Raw genomic sequence first — 25,289 nt, forward strand, 5'->3', positions numbered from 1 at the left:
CCTCCACCCAAACACTAGGTTCCATTTGCCTCTAGGCAAGTCTTCCACCAGCCACCAAGCTATCTTCAAGCTTAATGAATCTCCAGCTAAAATGGCAGTTCTAACCCTTCCCTCCTGGGCAGAGGCCACTGGAGATCTTCTTCAGTGTGAGATGATAGTGCATCCCTTGAAGGGCAGGTCCTGATTATAGGATCACTTCCTGCCTCACCAAAGTGATGCTTTCCTGTCAAGTGACCTTTTTCCTCCAAGACAGCACAGAGACTGCTAGATTGGAGATGGGTCTTCTGACATAATAACATAGTAAATGATGGCAGATAAAGACTGTTCGGTCCATCAAGTCTGCCCAACAAGATAAACTCATTGTACTTCTCTGATGTGTCTCTGTAGGTCTCTTCTATAGACCTCTCTGTTGGCCTCAGTGGTACTGCTACTCGTGAGGCTAGAGATCAGACTCATTTTTTGAAATCCAGGTGCTCTTTACACCAAGTGAACACATATGACCTCTCACCAACTGGGAGATGATCATACATGTAGCACTAAATGCAAAAAATTGGATAGCACTGATCCTGCTGAAAGGCTGCTGTTAGCATCCTTCTATTGATGAGTTGTTTATTTATGTAAAGTTGCTAATGGAGTAGGGATACCTAAACTAATAAAAAGGGCTTTAAGATAATTTGTTATATTTTATACTTTTTTTGTGTGTTTGCTTCTCACTGAATTGCAAATTAATTGTAGATTAGGGCAAATCACTGAGAGGACAAATTTCTTCCCTGTTTCTGCCATCTGTATCCTTTGTAAATACATTAAAGCTTAGGCATAGCAACAATACACAGACACATGTAGCTCTTAGGCTCTCAGGGGTAGATGCATCAAGCAAACGTAAAAAAATCAGAAACGTAAAAACCTTTACCGAATCTCAAATAACGAAGCATGCTCCAAAAACACAGCCCCAAAAGTTTGGTGCGGTATTGGAAAGAACGATGCACTAATCCCCGTCGGTAATCGGCTCGTAAAGCATGCGCAAAGCAGCCAAGCATTATGCTGGCTGCTCTGCGCATGCCAGAAACATAAGAAAAAAAAAGAAAACACAAACACGTGGCTCCCCACTTTCCCCTGCATGTCTCCACAAACATTAAAGGATCGGGAGGGGGCAAAGGCGCTCATCAGCAGCGTCCTGTATGGATGGCCTTGCCTTGCCCCCCCCCCCCCCCCCGAAGTCCCCGCTGCTCCCCGCTGCTCCGTTTGAGAAATAAAAGCTTTTAAAAATAAACCTTTGCAGTTGCTGGGCTCCCCCTCCCTTCCTGTGTCTCTCTTCTTTAGTCGGCAATGCTCCGCCTCCTGCCCTCCTCCACCTCCGTGCCCCGCCCCCCCAATTTCGTCCCCGTTGCTCCCCCCCCCCCCACCGGACCCCCCCTCCACCACAATGGCCGGTGCAGCGCCTCTCACCTAAGTTTGAAGGTGCTGCACAGGATGGATCAGCTATTCTTTAGCTCTTCTGTCTCCTCTGATGTCTCCTTTGTCTTCCTGTGTCCGCCCTCCTCTGACGTCAGTTATCTACGTAGATAACTGACGTCAGAGGAGGGCGTACACAGGAAGACAAAGGAGACATCGGAGGAGACAGAAGAGCTAAAGAATAGCTGATCCATCCTGTGCAGCACCTTCAAACTTAGGTGAGAGGCGCTGCACCGGCCATTGTGGTGGAGGGGGGGTCCGGTGGGGGGGGGGGGGAGCAACGGGGACGAAATTGGGGGGGCGGGGCACGGAGGTGGAGGAGGGCAGGAGGCGGAGCATTGCCGACTAAAGAAGAGAGACACAGGAAGGGAGGGGGAGCCCAGCAACTGCAAAGGTTTATTTTTAAAAGCTTTTATTTCTCAAACGGAGCAGCGGGGAGCAGCGGGGACTTCGGGGGGGGGGGGGGGGCAGGCAAGGCCAAGCCGTCCATACAGGACGCTGCTGATGAGCGCCTTTGCCCCCTCCCGATCCTTTTTTAATCTAGTTTCCTTTTTTATTTTAGGCACAGGAAGCAGGGAGCCACTTTTCTTTTAAAACATGCCAGCAATTTGGTTTTTCATCGTGCAGGGGGCAGTGGGGAGATGACAGCTCAGGCTTTAACGACAGGTCTGAGCTGACGTTAAATTTCTGGTGGTAAGTGAATCGTTCCTATCGTCGGTATGGTTAGTGCATTCCGAATTGTCTACATTTCAATGGTAATTTCTCATTTGCATTCCAGTTTCGTTAGCTGCTACTACCGTCGAAAAATAGGCTTTAGTGCATGGAAAGGATAGGAAATTCTTCCTTAAGGGCTCATTTAACGATGAAAAACGTTTAGTGCATCTCCCCCTCAGTGTCTCTTATACATGTTTGCACTCTCTCTTCTCCCCAGGCTTGACCCCAGCTCTTTCCACATTGCTTTCTATAGATACAAATTCACCAGCTTCTATCCCTCCCACCTCTTCTGTTAATACTGCTGCCCTTATATTTTTGTCCACATGTGCAGATTTCTGTGGCTCTTTATTCCAGCAGCTGAATTAGCAAACATGTGAGATTTCCTCTATCACTGGGAACCAGTCAATCTATCCAGAATTCTAGATAGTTAAAAGGAACAGAGATCTCTTCCAGTTAATCTATTGCAGATCTGATTTCACTGACAGAGGTCATACAACAATATCTATTATTATAATGGATTTGACGTAGGATAGACAATCCTCTTTTCTGTTCCAGGTATCAGTCATATTCAAGGATGTTGCTGCTTATTTCTTGGAGGTGGAATGGAACATTTTGGGAGAATCGCAGAAGGAGCTGTACAAGATGGTTATCAAGGAGATTCATGGCATTCTCATGTCCCGAGGTAAATGTGTTTCTGTATCATTTATTATACAGGCAAATTTATGGAATCAGTGATTGGAAAGACACAGGTAGCAGCTCACATGGACGTGTGAAATGTAGAACCTGGCTTCTGATGCCAACCCATATCTAACAGGAGCCAATGAAAGAAGATGCTGCTCTGAGCTGCAACATAAAGGGGTAAATTCATGAAATGGTGCTCAAAATTAGCTATGTTAACTTAGGGGAAATACCACCTTCAACCGGAGTCAGCTAATATTTCTATACCAACAAGAGACTCCAGGATTATAAACCACTTTCTCTTTATTGACACATCAGTGTCACTCAACAACACTCGATAATGTTATAACATATACACACTCACTCACAAGCACACGTCAGTCACCCTTCAAGGCTAATAGTTGCGGTACTACCAATACAACTATAACATTGTTACACCGAATAACACAATACTGCCAAACAATACAGTGCATTCATTTAAACCTGATAGTATAGTCTCGCATTGATCCAGTGTGCAAGATAGAATAATGTCCGCCACTGAGTCCTTCTTGAGTGGCGTTCAGTTTATCATTAACCCACTAGATCATGCATATTCGGATAATGCACCATATAGGTGTTTCTCCAGATGGTAACGTCCAATGTTATCGTGATATACTCAAATCAGCAGTAGAACCAAGTTGGGTGGCTGAAGAAATGCTTCCACAGTGATTACCACTTCAAATGACCGGTTCCACGATGCTGGACCGCATTTCGTACTCCTTTGTCAGGAGGAACCAAATCTGTAACAGTATTACTTTTAATCAACTATAATACTTATAATTTGAACAAAAGCTACAATCTATAATCATGAAATTTCCACTTACTAATAATCCTATACAGGGCTGCACACCTGCATGGTAACCAACCGGGCTTCCGCCCGAGGATCGCTCCACTGGAATCTGCTATACACTGTGGCGTCACTTCCGTAATTAAATACTGTGCAACAAATGAGCACACCCCTAGTGATGAGCAGAGGTATAATCACACCCATTCAATAGAAGTGGGGACATTAGCTCTCGTCTACGGGTGATTGAGCAGCGGTATATCTACACATGGGGCACGGTGGCTCCTTATGGCCTCAACTTGGAAGTTGAATGGGTGCACTGGAAATTTCATGATTATAGATTGTAGCTTTTGTTCAAATTATAAGTATTATAGTTGATTAAAAGTAATACTGTTACAGATTTGGGGGGGAGGAAGTGACGTCACGGAGACAAATGGCCGCCTAGACGCATAGCTCCGACATTCACCTACCTCAAATCAGCATTATTCGCGCCCACAATACTTTGAATTCGGTAGCGATATCGAGAAATCGCAAAGCGAACCGCACAGAATACAATGAGCAAACTCTCAGCTTCGCAGCTGCGGGGAAACGAGAGCAAGACGCAGAGACGGACGGCGAGGAGCCTTTCGCGCCCCGTTTCCCCGACGATGTCTGACTCTGATTCGGCTGCTTCCCACGTGGCATCGCGACGTCCCGCGTCGAAAAACAGCCCCTCAAAAGAACTGGCTCGCTGTCTAGAAGCACTCCGCGAGGAAATAAAAGCTTCCAAGGTAGAAATTCTAGAGCATGTAGATGCCATTAGTCTGGACCTTAGGGAGCTTGGAGGGCGAGTTGAAACTTTAGAAGAGCGCGTGGACGAGCATGAGGAACAACAGGGTGCACTGGGAATGCAGATTACTAAGCTGCAGGAACAAGCTGAGGACTACATGTATAAGCTTGACGACTTGGAAAATAGGGGAAGGAGGCACAACCTGAGATTTCGGGGAGTCCCAGAGGAGGGCAACGTGGAAAACGTGCAGATCATAGTGCGAACCCTATGCGAGAAAATAATGGGAGAGACTTGGGACCCGGATGAGGCGACCATGGATCGAGCACACAGAGTGCAGGGTACCCGAGCGGACAATAAACCAAGAGATATCTTAGTCCGCTTTTCCTCCTATACATATAAAGAAATGATACTACAGAAAGCGAGACGGCTCCCAGCATTGGATTTTAAGGACGCACAGGTCTCAGTTTTTCAGGATCTCTCACTCTTTACTTTGACACAGAGACGTGCTATGAAGCCAGTGATTGAGATCTTGAATAAGGAAAAAATTGCTTACAGATGGGCTTTTCCATTTGCCATTTGCTATGAAATCAAGGGAAAACAATGGAGAAGCCGGAAGGTGGCGGACGCATGGAGGAACTTATATGAGATGGGCCTGACCGCAGTCGAGGCGATGCCGACGGTGGTGGCTACCACGACCAAGGCACGCTTACAGAAGTGGAAAAGGGCCCCGCAGAAAATGAAAACCTCAACTACCAAGAAGTGACTGTATTAATAGGACTGTATTGTTTGTCTTCATGTTTTTGCTTTTCTAAAGCAGAGTTGCACTTAAGGGTAAGGAATTTCTATACAGAATACACTTAATGAAAAGGTGGGGGCGATTAATAGTTATGCAGTAATGAGAGGCGAGTGGATGTTTGCAACGTGGAGAAAGTCTGGGGGGTATTTGCCTTGGGGGTTGCTTTTCTCTAAAATCCCAGGTGGCGCTAAAGGGCGCTGCTTGGTGGACGATTTTGAGGGAGGAAGGGAGGGGGGATGGGGAGGGAGGGGGGGGAATTGACCACTGGGGTGGGGACATGGCAATTCTCATATACCTTTCAGTGAATATATGGTTCAATAAGTGAATCCTAAATGACAGATTATAAATTCTTAAGTTATAACATAAAGGGCCTTAACTCTCCATACAAACGACATGCTTTAATGCGTGAGCTGAGTCTGATGAAACCACATGTTGTATTTCTCCAAGAAACTCACCTTTTACGAAAACACGAGGGGCTATTAGTCTCTAGACAATATCCAAAGGTGGCCTGTGCTTCAGATACCACAGGTACAAAAAAGAGAGGGGTTGCTATCCTGTTTCATAAAGCAGTTACAGTGCAAATCTTGCACCAGAGAAGGGATAAAGAAGGAAGATTTCTATTTTTGCATGTAAGACTGGAGCAGGAGGAGTTTACACTGGTGTGTGTATATGCTCCCAATGAGAAGCAGGAGCGTTTTTTTACTCAGCTCCAAAGAGAGTTGCAGACCTTTGCCAGGGGTAAGGTGTTGGTGGCGGGAGATTTCAATGCTACTATGCATCCTGGCATGGATCGGTCGTCTCCTCCTGCTCCGGTTGATCATAAACTTTCTCAGGCATTGAAAAACTTTGTTGAGGGGGCGGGTCTGTATGATGTGTGGAGGTTGGGTAGCCCGGGGGTAAGAGATTACACCTACTACTCACAAGTTCATCTCACATACTCCAGACTCGATTATATTTTTCTTGATAGATCAGTGCCGGAGGGAGGGGGGAACTCTGCCATGGGATGTATTACCATCTCAGATCATGCTCCGGTCTGGACGATTCTCCCCTCTCTGAAGGAGGAGGTGAGAGAACAACGATGGACTTTTAATAATAATTTATTACAGGACCCAGAGGTCCGAGCCAGCTTCCTTCCAGTCTTGCAAGAATACTTTACACTCAATTGGGATTCTGGGCCGCCTGTCGCCATAGTGTGGGACACTTTCAAAGCGGTTTCCAGAGGGCACTTTATAAAACATGCCAGTATAAAGGCTCGAGCCCACAAAGCACGCTTGAAACAATGTACGGAGCAAGTAGGTGCTTTAGAGACTAGATACAGGGCGACGGGATCTGTGTCTGACTATAGAAAACTACAGGCAAAACGATTGGAAATCAAGGCCTTGCATGAGGCGAGTCTCAAATTTGCGCATGCAAGGTTAAATCAGATTTATTATGAGTGTACCAATAAGCCTGGAAGGCTGCTGGCCTCCAAATTACGAAAATTAAGAGTGGACAGACACATTCTCAGACTTAAGGATGACAAGGGAGCCATGCTCCACAAATCAGCATCGATTAGAAACCGTTTTGCTAAATATTATGAGTTGCTATATAAGGAGGATGCTGCTGTACAGACGGGGCAAATCGAGGACTATTTGAGGAACATAAATATGCCGAAACTGACTGACTCAAAGCGGGAAGAATTAGAAGCTCCAGTGCGGGTAGATGAGGTCATTAGGGTAGTCAAAGCATTACCGACGGGTAAGGTGCCAGGCTTGGACGGTTTCACAAATGAGTTTTATAAGGCATACGTTCTTGAACTGGCACCTTACTTAACAAAGATTATTAACTCAGTGAGAGAGGGGGCTCCCTTTCCTAGATCTATGATGGAGGCATGGGTGGCAGTAATACCAAAGCCTGGTAAAGACAATACTGACTGTGCTTCTTATAGACCCATATCTATACTAAATACAGATATTAAAATAATGGCGAAGATATTGGCAAACCGGTTGGGTCTAATGCTCCCTGGATTGATTCACCCAGACCAGGTGGGCTTTGTAGCAAAGAGACAAGCAATGGATAACATACGCCGTACGATAGATTTGGTACATGCAGCCCGGACGAAACATCAGCCCTTAGTGCTGTTGGGATTGGACGCGGAAAAGGCGTTCGATCGAGTACACTGGGGCTACCTGGATAGGGTTTTGCATAAGACGGGAATAGGGCAGATTTTCAGAACATGGGTTCAAGCACTATATTCCTCGCCCCAGGCGTGTGTAAGAGTGAATGGGGGAACCTCAAGCTCCTTCACTCTAGAACGAGGAACCCGGCAGGGATGCCCGCTGTCCCCCTTACTATTTGATTTAGCTATGGAGCCACTGGCGGTAGCTATCAGGGAAAACGAAGATATTTCGGGAGTAAGGGTGGGATCGCATGAATATAAAGTTGCTCTCTTTGCAGACGACGTGCTTTTGTCCCTCACAAAGCCTCTGATCTCCTTACCAAATTTAATGAAGGAGATTGGGGATTATGCCAAGATATCAGGTTACAAATTGAATGTTAGTAAATCAGTGGGATTAGCGGTTGATATATCACAGGAAGTGAGGGATTCCTTGCAAGAAAACTTCACCTTTAAGTGGACCAGCAGTGCTTTAAGTTACTTGGGGGTGAAGATTTCAGGGGATTTGTCTGAGCTGTTTGCGGTTAATTACCCTGATCTTAAGAGAGAGGTACAACGAGATCTGGACAGATGGCAGACCATGAGTCTATCTTGGTTTGGACGTATCGCTGCTATCAAAATGAACATCTTGCCACGGTTTCTGTACCTATTCCAGGTGCTCCCATTGCGACTGCCTAGGTCCTTTATATCGGGACTGCAGGACATGTTGATTAGATTTGTTTGGAATCAGAGACGACCAAGATTGGCCAGGGCTTTTCTTTACCGATCCAAAAGGCAGGGAGGACTAGGAGTTCCAAACCTGCTCTGGTACTACACAGCGGCGCAGGCGAGAGCGGCTGTGGATTGGTTCAGAAAAGAAGATTTTAAATTGTGGGTTACATTAGAGCAAGAATTGACGGGTTCCAGATCCCTTGGCCACTTGATGTGGATGCTGAATAAACATAGAGGAAGGGTGGATAAGTTCCCCCCAACAGTTCAGACCACATTTTATTACTGGGATCAAATGTTCCCAGAACGACAGCCTCCGGTATCTGGTTTGGCCCCAATAGTGGATAATCCCTTGTTCGAACCCGGTATCGGCAATAACACGTTTTGCAGATGGGCAGAGGTGGGATTGGACATGCTAGGGCAGGTACACACAGGGGAAAATCTCATAACCTTTGACACATTGATGGATGACTTTGGGCTTAGGCCCAGTGATCATTACGCCTATTTGCAACTGTCTCATTTTCTGAAAGCATCAAAATATAGAGAGTGTATGTGCCGTGAGATACATCCGCTGGAAGAGGTATGTGTAGCTCTAAAGGGTTCGCGAGGACTGATTTCCTTCCTCTATAAATTTCAGGGGGTGAATGCCAAGCCTTCTCTCCTACATAGGAGGAGATGGGAACAGGAGCTACAGTTCACTCTATCAGACATGAATTGGCAGAATCTGGAAAAAAAGATACTGAGATCTTCCTTAGCAGTGACATCGCAAGAGAACGCTATTAAGGTGTTCTACCGTTGGTACCTGACACCGGTACGGTTACAACACATGTACACTAGCGTGTCAAGGGAGTGTTGGAGGAATTGTGGGCTACCAGGTACTATGGGTCACATTTGGTGGTCATGTAGAAAGGCGCAGGCATACTGGAGGGGGGTACAGAATCGCTTGCAGATGTGGCTTGGACGGTCTGTGCAGTGGCATCCCCTCGTGTTTGTATTAGGACAGAGACCAGAAGGTGTCACCCCTGACCAGTGGCTATTGATTAGGGACTCACTACATGCAGCTCGGTTGAACCTAGCACAACACTGGAAGTCTCCGAAAGTCCCATCACTGGTGCGATGGATAACAAAACTACATTATATATGTGAGATGGAGAGATTAACTGCAGAAAAGCGAAAAACCAAAGCCAGATGGGCGAGGATTTGGGAACCATTCTTAAAGTGACACTAGCGATGAAAGGTATGAATAAGTGTGAGAGGGTGGGGGGGGGGGGGGGGGGGGAGGGGAGGGAGGGAGGGGAGAGAGAGAGATGAGTACCGGTAGGGATGATTGGCTCTTGGGGGGGATTCTAAATATGTAAAAAATTGGAAAAAACTTGAAGTGTATACAGTTTTGAATTAAGCATTGATGTTTGCTGGTGTTTAGCTATGTTCAGACTATGGATGTGATTTGAGTTGACATAAATGCAACATTATGCTATGTACTGAGTTTTACGATGGTTGTACTGGTTAAACATTTTCTAATAAACACTTCCATAAATCAAAAAAAAAAAAGTAATACTGTTACAGATTTGGTTCCTCCTGACGAAGGAGTACGAAAAGCAGTCCAGCATCGTGGAACCGGTCATTTGAAGTGGTAATCACTGTGGAAGCATTTCTTCAGCCACCCAACTTGGTTCTACTGCTGATTTGAGTATATCACGATAACATTGGACGTTACCATCTGGAGAAACACCTATATGGTGCATTATCCAAATATGTATGATCTAGTGGGTTAATGATAAACTGAACGCCACTCAAGAAGGACTCAGTGGCGGACATTATTCTATCTTGCACACTGGATCAATGCGAGACTATACTATCAGGTTTAAATGAATGTATTTTTTCATGGAGAGGGTGGTGGATGCTTGGAATGCCCTCCCGCGGGAGGTGGTGGAGATGAAAACGGTAACGGAATTCAAACATGCGTGGGATGTGCATAAAGGAATCCTGTGCAGCAGGAATGGATCCTCAGAAGCTTAACTGAAATTGGGTGGCGGAGCAGGTGGGGGGAAGAGGGGTTGGTGGTTGGGAGGCTAGGATAGGGGAGGGCAGACTTATACGGTCTGTACCAGAGCCGGTGATGGGAGACGGGACTGGTGGTTGGGAGGCGGGAAATACTGCTGGGCAGACTTATACGGTCTGTGCCCTGAAAGACAGGTACAAATTCAAGATATGAGTTTATCTTGGGCAGACTAGATGGACCATGCAGGTCTTTTTCTGCCGTCATCTACTATGTTACTATGCACTGTATTGTTTGGCAGTATTGTGTTATTCGGTGTAACAATGTTATAGTTGTATTGGTAGTACCGCAACTATTAGCCTTGAAGGGTGACTGAGTGTGCTTGTGAGTGAGTGTGTATATGTTATAACATGAGTGTTGTTGAGTGACACTGATGTGTCAATAAAGAGAAAGTGGTTTATAATCCCGGAGTCTCTTGTTGGCTGAAAATTAGCACCAAAATTTGTGCATTAAAATGGCAATTCTTTAAGGGCAAACTACACAATTTATAACATAGTCCCAGTTAAGCACTTAACTTACTTGTTAGGTTACTTAAATACCACTAATAGCTGTTCAGTGGTGTAACTGGGTACACGAAGATTTAGGCACTAGAGTAGCAACTAAGTTATTTAGGTACGGCATATAGGATACGTTTGGGCAGAAATTCAGCATATATTTTTCAGGTGCCATATATAAAATCTAGTCCTAAGTGCAGATACACAAGTACTCCAAATTAGTGCCAATTCACACCATTGAACAGCTATTAGTAGTGTTTAAGGCCTAGTTTAACAAGTAAGTTAGGTGTGTAACTGGGACTATTCTGTAAATTCTGTGAGTAAATTTACATAATAGTTGCAAATTTAGGTTCCAGGGTTTACAGAATCCAGGGGAAAATGTACACCTTAAACCAGAGGCTTCACACAAGACCAGTTTGTGTCTATCTCACTTTTCCATACAAAACTGTTTGGCAAAGAAGACCAGAGAGAGGATTCACCTCTCAGATTTCATGCTGAGAACCACAGCTTCTGTGGAACAGCATGACATGTCAGCTGCACTTAGTACAGCATGTAACCCCTTCATGTAGCAACCAGAAGATTGGAAGCTACAATGCCTTCACCTAGGAGAATCAAAAAAAAAACTAACCGTTGCAAAAACAAATCAGAATACAATAAGGAAAGGTGACAAAAAGTCCCAAACCAAATGGTACGGTGCAGAAATTTATTGGAAGGTATCAACACAAGCTGTATTTCGGCCATAAGGCTTGCCTCAGGAGTCAATACCAGCAACTACACAATGGTATATAATCTTGTAATGAACACAAACAACAAATGTAATTTTCCTACTTCTTATTGACAGGTTATTCAATTGTTAGTCCTGATGTTATATTCAAGATTCAAAAGGAAGATGAGAAATATTTCACTCATCACTTTGAGTGGGAGGGAAAAGAAAATCCAAATGACCCCACCAAGAGTAAGTAAACATTTTAGGTTGAAATGCTGCGTGGAGTCTGTGCTATTCTTAGATATAAGAAAGACAAAGGTAAAGGTAGAAAGAAGAGTGGTTTTTATTACTTACTGCAACAGGAGTTGTTATCACTGACAGGCATGAGAGGTCTTACAAAAATCTAACAATGCTAACTTAGGCAGTTTGCAAAAGAAATGGTTTTCTGTTTTATTGAAAAGAGGAAGGAAGATAGAAGATTTAGAGCCAGGAAATATCACTGGACCTGAGTTTGCAGAAAGTTACAAAGTCACACTAATGAAAGGATGAGAAGAAAGAGAATAAAGAATTCTTAGCTGCAAGGATATAATTCTCATCTAATGGTAGTAATGGGGTGTAATAGGAAAGAATATTTCCTGGGGGAATATACCTCTTGAGCAAGGATATAAATATCTCTTCTCAGAGAGCTATTCTGAATTTATCTTTAATATCCAGCACTTTTTATAGTACTGAAGTTCCCCCTCTCTGAACCAATCAGAAGTCCTACGCATACACCGGAGAGTGATAATTGGGTATATTGGGGTCCTTGCAACACCTTCTGTCCCATTGGATATATTTGTAACAAGACAGGTGCCATAGCAGCGTGAGTCTTATCAGACTTTGGTGGTTAGGGAAACATTCCTGTATGGGGGACGGAGAGTAATGCAGCATACCTGAAGTAGAACATTATAGCATTATAGCTAAAATTATAGAACAAGATTTAAAAGGCTCTGCATTTTCAGATCACAGGAGATGAGTTCTTGACTTCAAATGTTTGATTTAAGAACAGAGAACCGGAGTACAGACAGAAAAATGTGGGAAAACCTATATAAATAACTCAATGTTATAATAGGAAATAACACTTCTCTGCTATAATCATTGTTTGGTCTTATCATACTGTACGGAAAACAAACACTAATAAAAGGAAAATTATAATCCCTCAATTTTTTAAGTGGTAAGGGGAGTTCTCAGAGATGTAACTCACCCATGCAGGGATATCCAGTACAAGGTGGATTACCACCCTAGAGGTTGGACAAGCTTCTCAATCACTGAATATCCCCAATGATTTATAAGCAAACCTTGTGCTGTTAAAAAGTTTATCATAAGTGATTCTTTTCATATGTGCAGCAATGCAAGACAAAAAAAATACAATAATAATGAGCAATAACTTTACATATAAACCTTAGAGTTGTTCTTTAACTTGCTTTAAAGGCTCCAAAATCTAAGTCACTAAGGGGCTCTTTTACTAAGGTGTACCAAAAAATGGCTGCGCTGGTGTAGGTGCGTGTTTTGGACACGTGCAGGTCCATTTTTCAGTGAGCCTGGAAAAAGGCCTTATTTTTGTGGCTGAAAATGGATGTGTAGCAAAATTAAAACCAGTGCATGTCCATTTTCGGCCTGAGACCTTATTGCCACCCACTGACTTAGCGGTAAGGTTTCACGCATTTACCGGGCGGTAATTGTCAGCGCATGTAAACTGCCGATTACCGCCAGGTTTTGGCTGCACATCAAAAATGGAATTACCGCCCCGGGGCACGCAGTAGTTGGGCGGTAGTTCCAACTTGACTGCATTGGACACACGTAGGCTCCTATGTGCCTTAGTAAAAGGGCCCGTAAACCACTGTCCCCACTGTTCTTTTTATTGTTTCCCCATCAATATATATAAAACTGCACTTACAAAACAGTACAAAATAATTCATTCCTTGTCATCAGCAGCAGATGAATCCATTAACTGATGGGTTGTATCCGCCTACCAGCACGTGGAGATAGAGAACACTGAAAAGACACAGTGACCCTGGACGGCTAACTCCTTCTGCCTTCAATATATCTCTATCTCCCAGCAGGTGTGGATGTCGCTTGATCAGCTCCTGGATCTCTGCCTGGGGTGGCTCCTGTGCTTTGCCAGTAGAGTGGGGGTGTTGTGGCTGGTGGTGCCCACTTTGAAGGCATATTTGGTTTTGTTCCCTGTCCCTGCCTTACCCCATCCCCCCTCCTCCCGGAGTCCCTCGTTTGCTGCCTGTCTCCAACTTTCCTCACAGTGTAAAAAAAAAGGGCACGCATACAGCGTTGCTGTTTCTGAGGCTTTCTCCAGAGATTCTGGTTCTGTGCAGCTTGACCGGAGCTCGTTGACTCGGTCTTCTGAGGTGAGAGTGGTGCCCAGCTCCTCTGGGGAGGTTCCCGCGGACAGCGTTCTGTGCGGGGTAAGTTTTGGCGCGAGGCTGCTATTTTATTTCTATATTTCCGTCTAGTCGGGCGATGGCTGCTGAAGCAGTTAAGCACTGCTCCCGCTGTGGTAAATGCAGGTCAGCAGTGGGATTTTGCAGTACGTGCTCCTTAGACGCTTGTGCTAGTACGGGCATGGCAAGCGGTGATTCTTCCCGCTCGATGGAACTGGCAGCGGGCGCCATTTGGAAGCGCCACGTGGCTCGACCCTCGTTGTTATGGAGGAGTCTGAGTGCAGGGGGATGCCTCGTTCCGAGGCTGCTAGAGTAGCTCCTTCCCCCGCTTCTCCTACTTCGGGGGCAGAGGGCCAGGGTGAGTTTTTCTCCCCTGAATTTGTGCTGCTGATGCATGAGGCCTTTATGTTAAAAAGAGCTCTGCCAGAGGCGTCTGACACTACGATGCGGACTGGATTCCCTCCAGGTTTTGATAGCCCAGTGTTGGCTGCTGAGTTTACTTCTTCCCCCGAGTGTTGGACTGACGCTAAACGTAGACTGGTAAATTCCCCATCTGAGGGTGGCGCCTCTCCCTTTTCCCCCCGTTGTCAGGCTGTAGGGAGTCTGAGGGGTCTGGCCACAGGACTTGGATGATCCTAAAGCGGTGTGGATTTTCCACCACGACGAGCTGCCAGCTCTCATTTCTGACACCTTACAGGCCCTTTCTATTGAAGATTCGGCCAAGGACGATGCTTCCTCTGTTAATCCTAGGATGGCTAGTACTAAGAAGCCTTCTCGGGCTTTTCCTATGCATGACTCCATCCAAGAGCTTATTTGAGCTCAATGGTCTGACCCTGATGGGCCTTTGAAGGTAGCCAGAGCTATGGGTCAGCTTTACTCTCTGAGTGAGGATCACTTGGCCCTTTTTGGGATGCCTGAAGTGGATGCGTTGGTCACGGCTGTGACTAAAAAGATCATTCTCCCAGTGGAGAGAGGGGTCGCTTTGAAAGATATGCAGGACCAGCGGCTAGAATCCGCGCTGAAGCAGTCCTTTGAAATCTCTGGCCTTTCCTTAAGGGCGGCTATTTGCAGTTCTTATGCAGCCCGGGCTTGTCTTTCCTGGTTACAGCAGGCGGTTGATCAGCCCGAGGATGGTGCGGGTTTCCTCTCTGAGGTTGGCCCGCGTATGGAGTCTGCCCTGTCCTTTTTGGCTGATGCCCTTTATGATCTGGTCAGAGCTTCGGCTAAGCAGATGTCTTGGCGGTTTCTGCCCACCGTCTTCTTTGGCTGCGGCATTGGACGGCAGACATGGCCTCTAAGCAAAGGCTGGTGAGGTTACCTTTTCGGGGCCTTTTGTTATTTGGAGAGGAATTGGAGAAGATTGTTAAAGACCTAGGGGATTCTAAGTGCTAACGTTTGCCTGAGGATAGGCCGAGGCCTTCTTCCAAAAGTCCTGTTTTTCTCTCCTCTTCCAGGCCACGTTTCCGCAAAGCTCGCAGGTATTGCCCGGGGCGCTCTGCTGGGGTTTCTCAACGTGCCCGTTTTCAGCAGAGGAACTCCTTTCGCTCGGACAAACGTTCCGCAGCGGCCGGCCAACGTCCAGGAGTTCAGGGGCGTCCTCCACAATTACGGGACGCCGGTCCACTCGTCGATTCCGGCAGTAGGGGGTCATCTTTCCCTCTTCCTCGAGGAGTGGACCAAGATTTCTTTGGATCAGTGGGTCCTGGACCTGATCAGAGAAGGCTACCGATTGGATTTCGGTGCCCCGGTGAGAGACGCTTTTATGGAGTCCCGATGCGGCATTGCCTTCAAATGGGTGGCGGTAGAGGAGACCTTGCAAGTCTTGCTGCAGCTTGGAGCGGTGGTTCCGGTGCCTCTCGCCAAACGAGGCTGCGGTCGCTACTCTATTTACTTTGTGGTCCCTCGAAAAGGTGGGTCTTTCAGACCGATCCTCGACTTACGAAGAGTCAACGAGGCTCTAAGAGTGCGACACTTTCGCATGGAAACCCTGCGCTCCGTCATTGCAGCGGTACAGCCAGGAGAGTTTCTCACATCTCTGGATCTCAAGGAAGCTTACTTGCACATTCCTATTTGGCCTCCGCATCAGCGGTTTCTCCGGTTTGCGGTTTTGGGCCAACATTTAAAGTTTCGGGCCTTGCCTTTCAGCCTAGTCACAGCTCCCCGTACCTTTTCCAAGGTGATGGTGGTGGTGGTGGTAGCTGCTTTTCTCAGGCAAGAGGGTATCAGAGTTCACCCTTATTTCGACGACTGGCTCATCAGAGCGGATTCGGCAGATGAGAGCCAACTCGCCACTCTGGGCTGGGTGATCAAGTTGCCCAAAAGTCACCTGACCCCCTCTCAGTCTCTCAAGTATTTGGGGGTCTGGTTCGACACGGCCTCGGGGTTCGTTTTTCTCCCCGACCACAGGTAAAGCAAGCTTCAGAATCAGGTCCGTCTGCTCCTGCGGATGCCTCGCCCTCAAGCTTGAGACTTTGTTCAGCTCCTGGGGTCGATGACTGCCACCATGGAGGTGGTTCCCTGGGCAAGAGCTCACATGAGGCAACTGCAGATTGCTCTGCTTCAGCAATGGTCTCCGCTATCCCAGGAATACCAACGCAGACTAACGTGGCTCCCTGCGGCCCGGCACAGTATGGATTGGTGGCTCTCCGACAGGAAATGCTGCTCACGCTTCCTTCTTGATGCCTAGTGTTAATGGATGCCAGCCTTTCGGGCTGGGGAGCTCATTGCCAGGGCAGCTATGCTCAGGGTCAGTGGACACCCGTGGAAGCGGGGTGGTGCATCAGTCTCTTGGAACTGAGAGCGATATTCCAGGCTCTTTGGCCTTCCACAAGACTCTGAAGGGGCTTCCTGTCCGAGTTCTCTCAGAAAACACGACAGCGGTGGCCTACATCAATCGTCAGGGCGGCACTCTGTGCAGGGCCCTGGCCGCGGAGGCTGCTCAGATTTTCCACTGGGCCGAGCTCCACTTGTATCTACTGTCTGCAGCTTACATAGCAGGTCAGAGCAACATGCAAGCCGATTTCCTCAGCAGACATCAAATCGACCCGGCAGAATGGGAACTGGCAGAAGAAGTTTTTCTTCAGATTTGTGCCAAATGGGGGACTCCCAGATTGGATCTAATGGCGTCAAGTGCAAACACCAAAGTCCCTCGCTTTTTCAGCAGAAGGAGAGATCCTCGCTCGGCGGGGTTGGATGCACTGGTTGAACCCTTGCCCTCGGGCCTCCTCTATGTGTTCCCTCCTTGGCCCTTGAGGGCGAGTCCTCCTGCGGATTCAACTGCACCGATGATTGGTGATTCTCATCGCTCCGGATTGGCCAAGGCGTCCATGGTACGCAGATCTCCGTTGGATGCTGGTGGAGGCTCCAATTCCTTTGCCTCTGGTGCCAAACCTGTTGGTTCAGGGTCCGGTGACTATGGAGGATCCCTGCCGATTTGGTCTTACGGCCTGGCTCTTGAGAGGGCGCAATTGAGAGACAAGGGCTACTCTAACAAGGTCATTTCCACTCCCTTGCAGGCCCACAAGCGGTCTACCTCCGCAGCTTATGCTCGGATCTGGCGCAAGTTTGAGGCGTGGTGTGCTTCAAAAGCGGTCACACCCATGCGGGCTTCAGTCTCGCCGGTTCTGGACTTTTTGCAGGATGGCTTACAAAAAGGCCTGGCTTACAATTCCCTTCGGGTTCAAGTGGCAGTGTTGGCATGCTTCCGAGGGAAAGTCTCTGGCTTGTCCCTGGCTGCTCATCCGGACATTGTCCGATTTCTCAGAGGGGCGCTTCGGCTCCTTCCTCCCGTGCGGTCGCCGTGTCCGGCCTGGAACCTGGGGCTGGTGTTGAAGGCTCTTCAGCATTCGCCTTTCGAGCCACTTAGGCGAGCTTCTGAGAAGGATGTGACTCTCAAGACAGTCTTTTTGGTGGCCATGATATCGGCTAGACGCGTATCTGAGCTTCAGGCGCTTTCCTGTCGGGATCTTTTTCTACAGTTCTCGGAGTCCAGGGTAACGGTACGTACAGTGCCTTCCTTCCTGCCTAAGGTGATTTCAGCGTTTTACCTGAACCAGCCCATTTTTCTACCTTCCTTTTCTAGGGAGGACTTTCTGGATTCCTTTGGGCAATTACGTCTTTTGGATGTCCGCAGGGCTCTGTTGCAGTATCTACAGATGTCAAATGACTTCAGGACTTCTGATCACCTTTTTGTATTGTTGACAGGTCCTCGACGCGGATGTATGGCGTCTAAGGACACTATAGCCCGTTGGCTCAGGGAAGTCATTTTTTCTGTGTATCTGCTTTCAGGACGGTCTCCGCCTGAAGCGTTTAAAGCACACTCCGCAAGAGCGATTTCCTCCTCGTGGGCTGAAACAGGTGTCCTTTCTCTTCAAGAGATCTGTCGTGCAGCTACTTGGGCTTCTCAGCTCTCGTTTGTACGGCATTACAGATTGGATGTTGCAGCGAAGCAGGACGCGCATTTTGGAGCGCAGGTGCTTGCTCACGGAGTTGCCTGTTCCCACCCTATGTAGGGAGTGCTTTTGTACATCCCATCAGTTAATGGATTCATCTGCTGCTGATGACAAGGAAGGGAAAATTAGGTTCTTACCTTGGTAATTTTCTTTCCTTTAGTCAAAGCAGATGAATCCATGATCCCTCCCTGTCAAGTTTGTTTTTTGTTCAGATCTTTCATGCAAATATTGTATCTCATCGGGAGGAGTTGAAGAGCAGTTATCAGAGTTTCTACATGCTGTTCTATTGCAGGAGGTTGAGATCGTCCTTCCTTTGTTTGGTTATTGCTCCGGTTCTGGGGCGTTTGTTCACTGTGAGGAACGTTTACGTTGTTTTACCTTTCTTATTCATTCTGCTTTGGAAGTTTCATATACTGAAGGCAGAAGGAGCTAGCCGTCCAAGGTCACTGTGTCTTTTCGGTGTTCTCTATCTCCACCTGCTGGTAGGCAGATACAACCCATCAGTTAATGGATTCATCTGCTGTGACTAAAGGAAAGAGAAAATTACCAAGGTAAGAACCTAATTTTCCCATGTGACTTAGCAAAGGATAATATATAGTGTAACTTTTCTCAAAAATTAGTACTTAATATATAACTCCTTCTCAAATAATGAATTATTTGTCATTTTATATTCTCACTGCTCAAACTCAAACCACTCGACGCTGTGGAGTTTCGATTCACTCTATTTCAAGGGCTGGATTTTGTCTGCCACTATCTGTAGGAAAAATATTTAGCAAGTGCACCCGCTGAGATGTAAATGTGCTACAACTATGGCCATCTTTGTAATTGTAACGCTCCAAAGGCAGGAAATGATGACATTGACGTACAAGAAGGTCAAGACAGCAAGAAAATCAAACAGAATAAACTATCTTAAAGGGACAGACTGTATAATGCTGTTATATCTCTGAGAATTTATTTATTACATTTGTATCTCACATTTTCCCACCTATTTGCAGGCTCAATGTGGCTTGCATAGCGCCGTGGGGTGAAAGCCTCCTCCGGTTAAGAAAACAGATATAGAGTGATGTTATTTTAAATGAAATATATATAGAATTCCCCTTACCACGTAAAAAAAAATGAGGAATTAGTGGTTTTTCTGTACAGCATGATAAGACCAAAAAATTATTATAGCAGGGAAGTGTTATTTCCTCTTATAACATCAGGTTATTTAAATAGGTTTTCCCACATTTTTCTGTCTTTGTACTCTGGTTCTTTGTTCTTACTTTGATATTTCATTACCAGTAATTTTTTGTGGGATTTTTAAAATATATTTTCACATGTTTGAAGACTTAAAACCTGTTTTCTAATTTAATATCATCAGATCTTTGGTGAATTCTTGTAAATGTGTTTTCTTATCACAGGTCTTCCTATTGTAACATCTGTGTTCTCACTGAGTGTTAAACAAGAGGGAGATCTCCCCTTTGTGGATCATCCTGAATCGGAGACCTCTCAACAGACTTATCCGCCTGTAATGTGTAAGTATAAAATTCCTCCTGCACATCTTTACTAAGGTCAGCCGGGACAATTCAGTAAATTAATTCTGGATGGATATAAGGTTATCATCCTCTCTCTTCTTCCCATTGTTTGTTTTCCTACTTTGGATGGAGTAGGCTGATCTGGAGATGGAGGAAAACCTGATAGAGGTGGGATCAGACCTGCAAAACCCTTCAGCCTAGAGTGTCAAGGGGCTGAGAAATCTGTTGTTAAAGGGACTGTTGTTGGTGAAGAGGTTTCTCTGTTATGGAGGGAACATGACTGATGAACAGGACGCAGTTTAAATTGAGTTTTTGTATCGCTGGTGGATTAGTATAAATCACAGTACGTAATGCAGTTTACAGTAATGCATTTTATGGACTGATTTGTACAATTTTCCATGCAGCTTATTAATATTTTTAATTTCATTTGTCTGCATCAAAGTTAATGAGAACTGCCACTGACTTTAAGTATGTGCCTAAGTGTATGAGAAGCTCAAGATATCAATTAAGAAAGATTTAAAAAAAATGAAATTATTAAAGGGAACAACCTAATGTTATCCTCGATAATAAGAAATGGTCAACAGCCCAGGTACAAGAAGAGGTAATAAACGAGACTGAATGGAGCCATGAGGCAAATTTGGTCAGGGGCTAGTAAAAGGTGAGGGAAGTCAAGGGAAGCAGGATCTATTTCAAAAGAGGTATAAAACTGAGGAATGACTATACATGGCAAAGAATTAGAAAATGAAATCCTTTCTGTATATATATTCTGAACTGAACAGGCTTTCTCCAACATACAGGATAAAGCAGGTACTGTTGGGATGTCTGTCTGAATAGCAATGGGGATTAACTGTAGAACAGAAGAATGGAAATACTGTAACACATATGGGGCCTTATTCTATAAAGGTTATGCTCGTAAGTTTATGAGCGTAATTTATGTTCCTAAATGTATGCTAAATCTGTGAATGTAATAGGCCCTAAATTAGGAGTGTAAATTTAGGAGCATAACCTTTCTAAAAGATACAACAAAACGCTATGTAGAAAATGATGAAGAAAAAGCCAATTTGCTAAATAGATACTTTTGTTCTGTTTTCACTGAAGAAAACCCTGGGGAAGGACCGAGAGGGACTGGCAAAAGTACACCTGAGAATGAGGTGGATAGAGCGCCGTTCACAGAAGAGAGTGTGTATCAACAACTTGGAAAGCTAAAGGTGGACAAAGCCATGGGGCCAGACGGGATCCACCCCAGAATACTGAGGGAGCTCAGAGAGGTTCTGGCGGGTCCTCTTAAAGACTTGTTTAATAAATCCTTGGAGACGGGAGAGGTTCCGAGGGATTGGAGAACGGCGGAGGTGGTCCCTCTTCACAAAAGTGGGGATAGGGAAGAAGCTGGAAACTACAGGCCGGTAAGCCTCACTTCGGTTATCGGAAAAGTAATGGAAGCCATGCTGAAGAAAAGGATAGTGAATTTCCTGGAAGCCAATAAGTTGCAAGATCCGAGACAACATGGTTTCACCAAAGGGAAATCGTACCAAACGAATCTCATTGAATTCTTTGACTGGGTGACAGGAGAATTAAATCAAGGACATGCTACGGACGCCATCTACTTAGATTTCAGCAAGGCTTTTGACACGGTTCCCCACAGGAGGCTCTTAAATAAACTAGACAGCCTGAAGATAGGACCCGAAGTGGTGAACTGGATTAGGAACTGGTTGACGGACAGACGCCAGAGGGTGGTGGTGAATGGAGTTCGCTCGGAGGAGGGAAAGGTGAGTAGTGGAGTGCCTCAGGGATCGGTGCTGGGGCCGATTCTGTTCAATATATTTGTGAGTGACATTGCCGAAGGGTTACAAAGTAAAGTTTGCCTTTTTGCGGATGACGCCAAGGTTTCCAACAGAGTGGACACCCCGGAGGGAGTGGAAAACATGAAAAAAGATCTGAAGAAGCTAGAAGAATGGTGTAACGTTTGGCAATTAAAATTCAATGCGAAGAAATGCAAAGTGATGCACTTAGGGAGTAGAAATCCAAGGGAGACGTATGTGTTTGGTAGGGAGAGTCTGATAGGCACGGACGGGGAGAGGGATCTTGGGGTGATAGTATCTGAGGACCTGAAGGCGACGAAACAGTGCGACAAGGCGGTGGCCGTAGCTAGAAGATTGCTAGGCTGTATAGAGAGAGGAGTGACCAGCAGAAGAAAGGAGGTTTTAATGCCCCTGTATAAGACGTTGGTGAGGCCCCACCTGGAGTATTGTGTTCAGTTTTGGAGGCCGCATCTTGCGAAGGATGTTAAAAAAATGGAAGCGGTGCAAAGAAAAGCTACGAGGATGGTATGGGATTTACGTTCCAAGACGTATGAAGAGAGGCTTGCTGACCTGAACATGTACACCCTGGAGGAAAGGAGGAACAGGGGTGATATGATAATAGACGTTCAAATATTTGAAAGGTATTAATCCGCAAACAAATCTTTTCCGGAGATGGGAAGGCGGTAGAACGAGAGGACATGAAATGAGATTGAAGGGGGGCAGACTCAGGAAAGATGTCAGGAAGTATTTTTTCACGGAGAGGGTGGTAGACGCTTGGAATGCCCTCCCGCGGGAGGTGGTGGAGATGAAAACGGTAACGGAGTTCAAACATGCGTGGGATATGCATAGAGGAATCCTGTGCAGAAGGAATGGATCCTCAGAAGCTTAGCTGAAATTGGGTGGCGGAGCAGGTGGGGGGAAGAGGGGGTGGTGGTTGGGAGGCGAGGATAGGGGAGGGCAGACTTATACGGTCTGTACCAGAGCCGGTGATGGGAGGCGGGAAATACTGCTGAGCAGACTTATATGGTCTGTGCCCTGAAAAGGACAGGTACAAATTCAAGGTAAGGTATACACATATGAGTTTGTCTTGGGCAGACTGGATGGATTCTGCCGTCATCTACTATGTTACTATGTTCTAGAATAAGACCCATGATGCCTTCTGTGTTTACCACGTTGGATAGAGGATCATGTAAAATGTTCCTACTGAAACCAACCCAGACTCCCCCAGTGTCATTAACTCAGCCTCTCTGCCCTCTTCCTATCACTGTCCTCTCTATCTTTCCCAGGTATTGCTATATTCTGTTTCAGTGCTGGCCTTTTGCAGTTTATTCCAAACCTTGTTGTCTTCTTTGGTTCTTACAAATGTCAAATTTAATGCAACCCCCAGCCTCCTCCTGTCTCTTTTGTCCAGGCTTTATAATAATCTTAAACTGGCATAAAGCCTAGTAAAGATGTTGTATAAAATATGCATGCAACTCGAAGTGGACTTGACAGATCCACACCTTATATTATCTCAGAGGAAAAGACCTCAGACTTCACAAGAATCTTATACCTACCCTGTTAGTATCGGGTTAAGGAAAAAAAGATCTTTAGTGACAATTCAATCACAGGTCAAAAACCTCCTTCTTGTCCAATGAACTTTTTATTGTTCTTTAATTCACTTTTTCAATCAAATTTTTCTATGCAGGCAAAACGATTTTTCAACTATTATTTTATGCAGGCAAGCAATTATTCAACAATTAAAAAGTATCTAATCACTAATCCAAAATTATCAAGGATTATATTTCTTAGAAGCTAAAAGCAGTTATGAGCAGTGTGAAATGACACTGTCAGCAAGTGTAAGACAGTCAGAGGCTGAATTAATGGTCCTTTTTTTCATTCGATCTCCACTGAAATGTCGTCTCTTTCAGGGATCAGTATTTTCTCTTCTGTTACGTTAATAATTCTCTTAAGTGTTGTTTATATAGAAATTGAACAGTTTGGATTTGGGTGTCACCTGTATGTTGATGGTATACACACTGACCCTGGTTTGTAAGATAAACTTTGTGACATCAGTGAGTGTCTTGAGGGGTTGGATAATAACAAATTCAGATTAAATACTGAAAAGAAGGGGCAATTCTAAAACGAGGAACCGATTTATAGGCACCACAATACTGCAAGATGAGCTCCAATTCTATAACAGCATCTGGACGCCAAGATTCTGTTATAGAACACTATAAATCGGCCTCGACGTGCCTTATCTTAGGTGCTACTGCTTATACCATGTCAGTGACAGAGGGAAATGGCTGAGCCTCAGTGCACCAAGTGATGCATGTAACTGATAGTATTTCTGTAAGTTATAAGTGGTACTTGGAGACATAAGAACATGAGAGTAGCCATATTGGGTCAGAGCAATGGTCCATCTAGCCTAGTGTCCTGTTTTCCCAATTAGCAGCAACATTTCATGATACCAATCCTGGGGCAAGCAGTTGCTTCCCCATGTCTGTCTCAACAGCAGACATGCCCGTGGCCCATCCATGCCCTTCTCATAAATACGTCCCTTTGCAGTTATGCACTATATCATTTAGATACTGCCTTATAGAATAGCACTCAGTGTATTTACATTCATAACTGTCAATTATTGGTGCCTCTGATGTGCGTAAGTGGTGTAATTCTAAGCAGCAGTTTATACAATTACCTTTTTAATGGATTTGGTTTTCATGAAGGGCTGAAGTTCCAGAGAATAAATGTAGAATAATGGACGTGGGTGATTACATTTGTACAAACTTTGGGCATCTGTTTGGACTCAGATTTAAATCTCGGTAAGCAGACGTCTATGGTAGTTTGATCATGTTTTGCTACTAGGCGTCCCATAAGAAGAGTCTACTCTGTAGTTGAAGAGGATGGTCCTATTATTTTAGGGTGAAGGAATACTCTAATGCTTAGAGCAGCAGGCTGGGAGCCAGAGGGTCCTGGTTCAAATCCCACAGCAGCTCCTTGTGGCCTTGGGCAAGTCAATTAATCCTCCATTGCCCTGGGGTGGCCGGGATGGGTGGCCGGGATGATGCAGGCAATCTACTGTAATAAAAAGTGATTAAGCAAATTTTAATAAACATAATCATCCCATTCGTGGCCTGCTCTGAAAACCATCATGCTTGTAGGAGTCCACAAAGAGGCCATACAGATCCGCAACAGAGCAATCGCAAAAGAGAGAAGATCCATATCCAATGTATGAAATGAGGTCTTTATGTAAAAATACCCAACGTGGTCCACGTTTAACCCATGCATGGGCTGTATCAGGGGTTACAATACTAAAACTCATGATTTGACAACTTTCCGGAAACTATTAAAGACTAACCTGTTCAAAGAGACTTATCATTTAGACCCTCTTAAATGAACTGACATCACAACTTTACCAGAACAAGTTAACATTGAACTTTTCTCTCATTTGTTTACTTTAATCTCATTGACACTATTGAATGTTATATATTATCCTTGTTCTCAAATACCTGAAATGTATTGAACAGCTGATCATTTCTAACTTATTTTATATTTTTTGTACTTTATTTGCAATAATACTCTGTATATTCATTCTGTTAATGGCGATCGCCATTACGGCATATGTAAGCCACATTGAGCCTGCAAATAGGTGGGAAAATGTGGGATACAAATGCAGCAAATAAATAAAATAAAAATGAACAAACAAAAAACATACAAAAATAATATATAACAGACATCACATAAAATGTGATGTGTG

General features: G+C 45.2%; 1 protein-coding gene across 1 annotated transcript in view; it reads left to right on the plus strand.

Annotated features, from left to right (window-relative positions):
• LOC115462067 (zinc finger protein 271-like) overlaps positions 1-25,289 on the plus strand; it is an 88,293-nt gene that overhangs the window by 8,573 nt on the left and 54,431 nt on the right. Inside the window, exons 2-4 of the mRNA XM_030192111.1 lie at positions 2,695-2,848; positions 11,490-11,603; positions 19,641-19,754. Coding sequence (XP_030047971.1) covers positions 2,695-2,848; positions 11,490-11,603; positions 19,641-19,754 — 382 coding nt within the window. The remainder of the gene's footprint in view (positions 1-2,694; positions 2,849-11,489; positions 11,604-19,640; positions 19,755-25,289) is intronic.

Source organism: Microcaecilia unicolor, chromosome 2 (genome assembly GCF_901765095.1).
Source record: "Microcaecilia unicolor chromosome 2, aMicUni1.1, whole genome shotgun sequence".
Classification (NCBI taxonomy): Eukaryota; Metazoa; Chordata; class Amphibia; order Gymnophiona; family Siphonopidae; genus Microcaecilia; species Microcaecilia unicolor.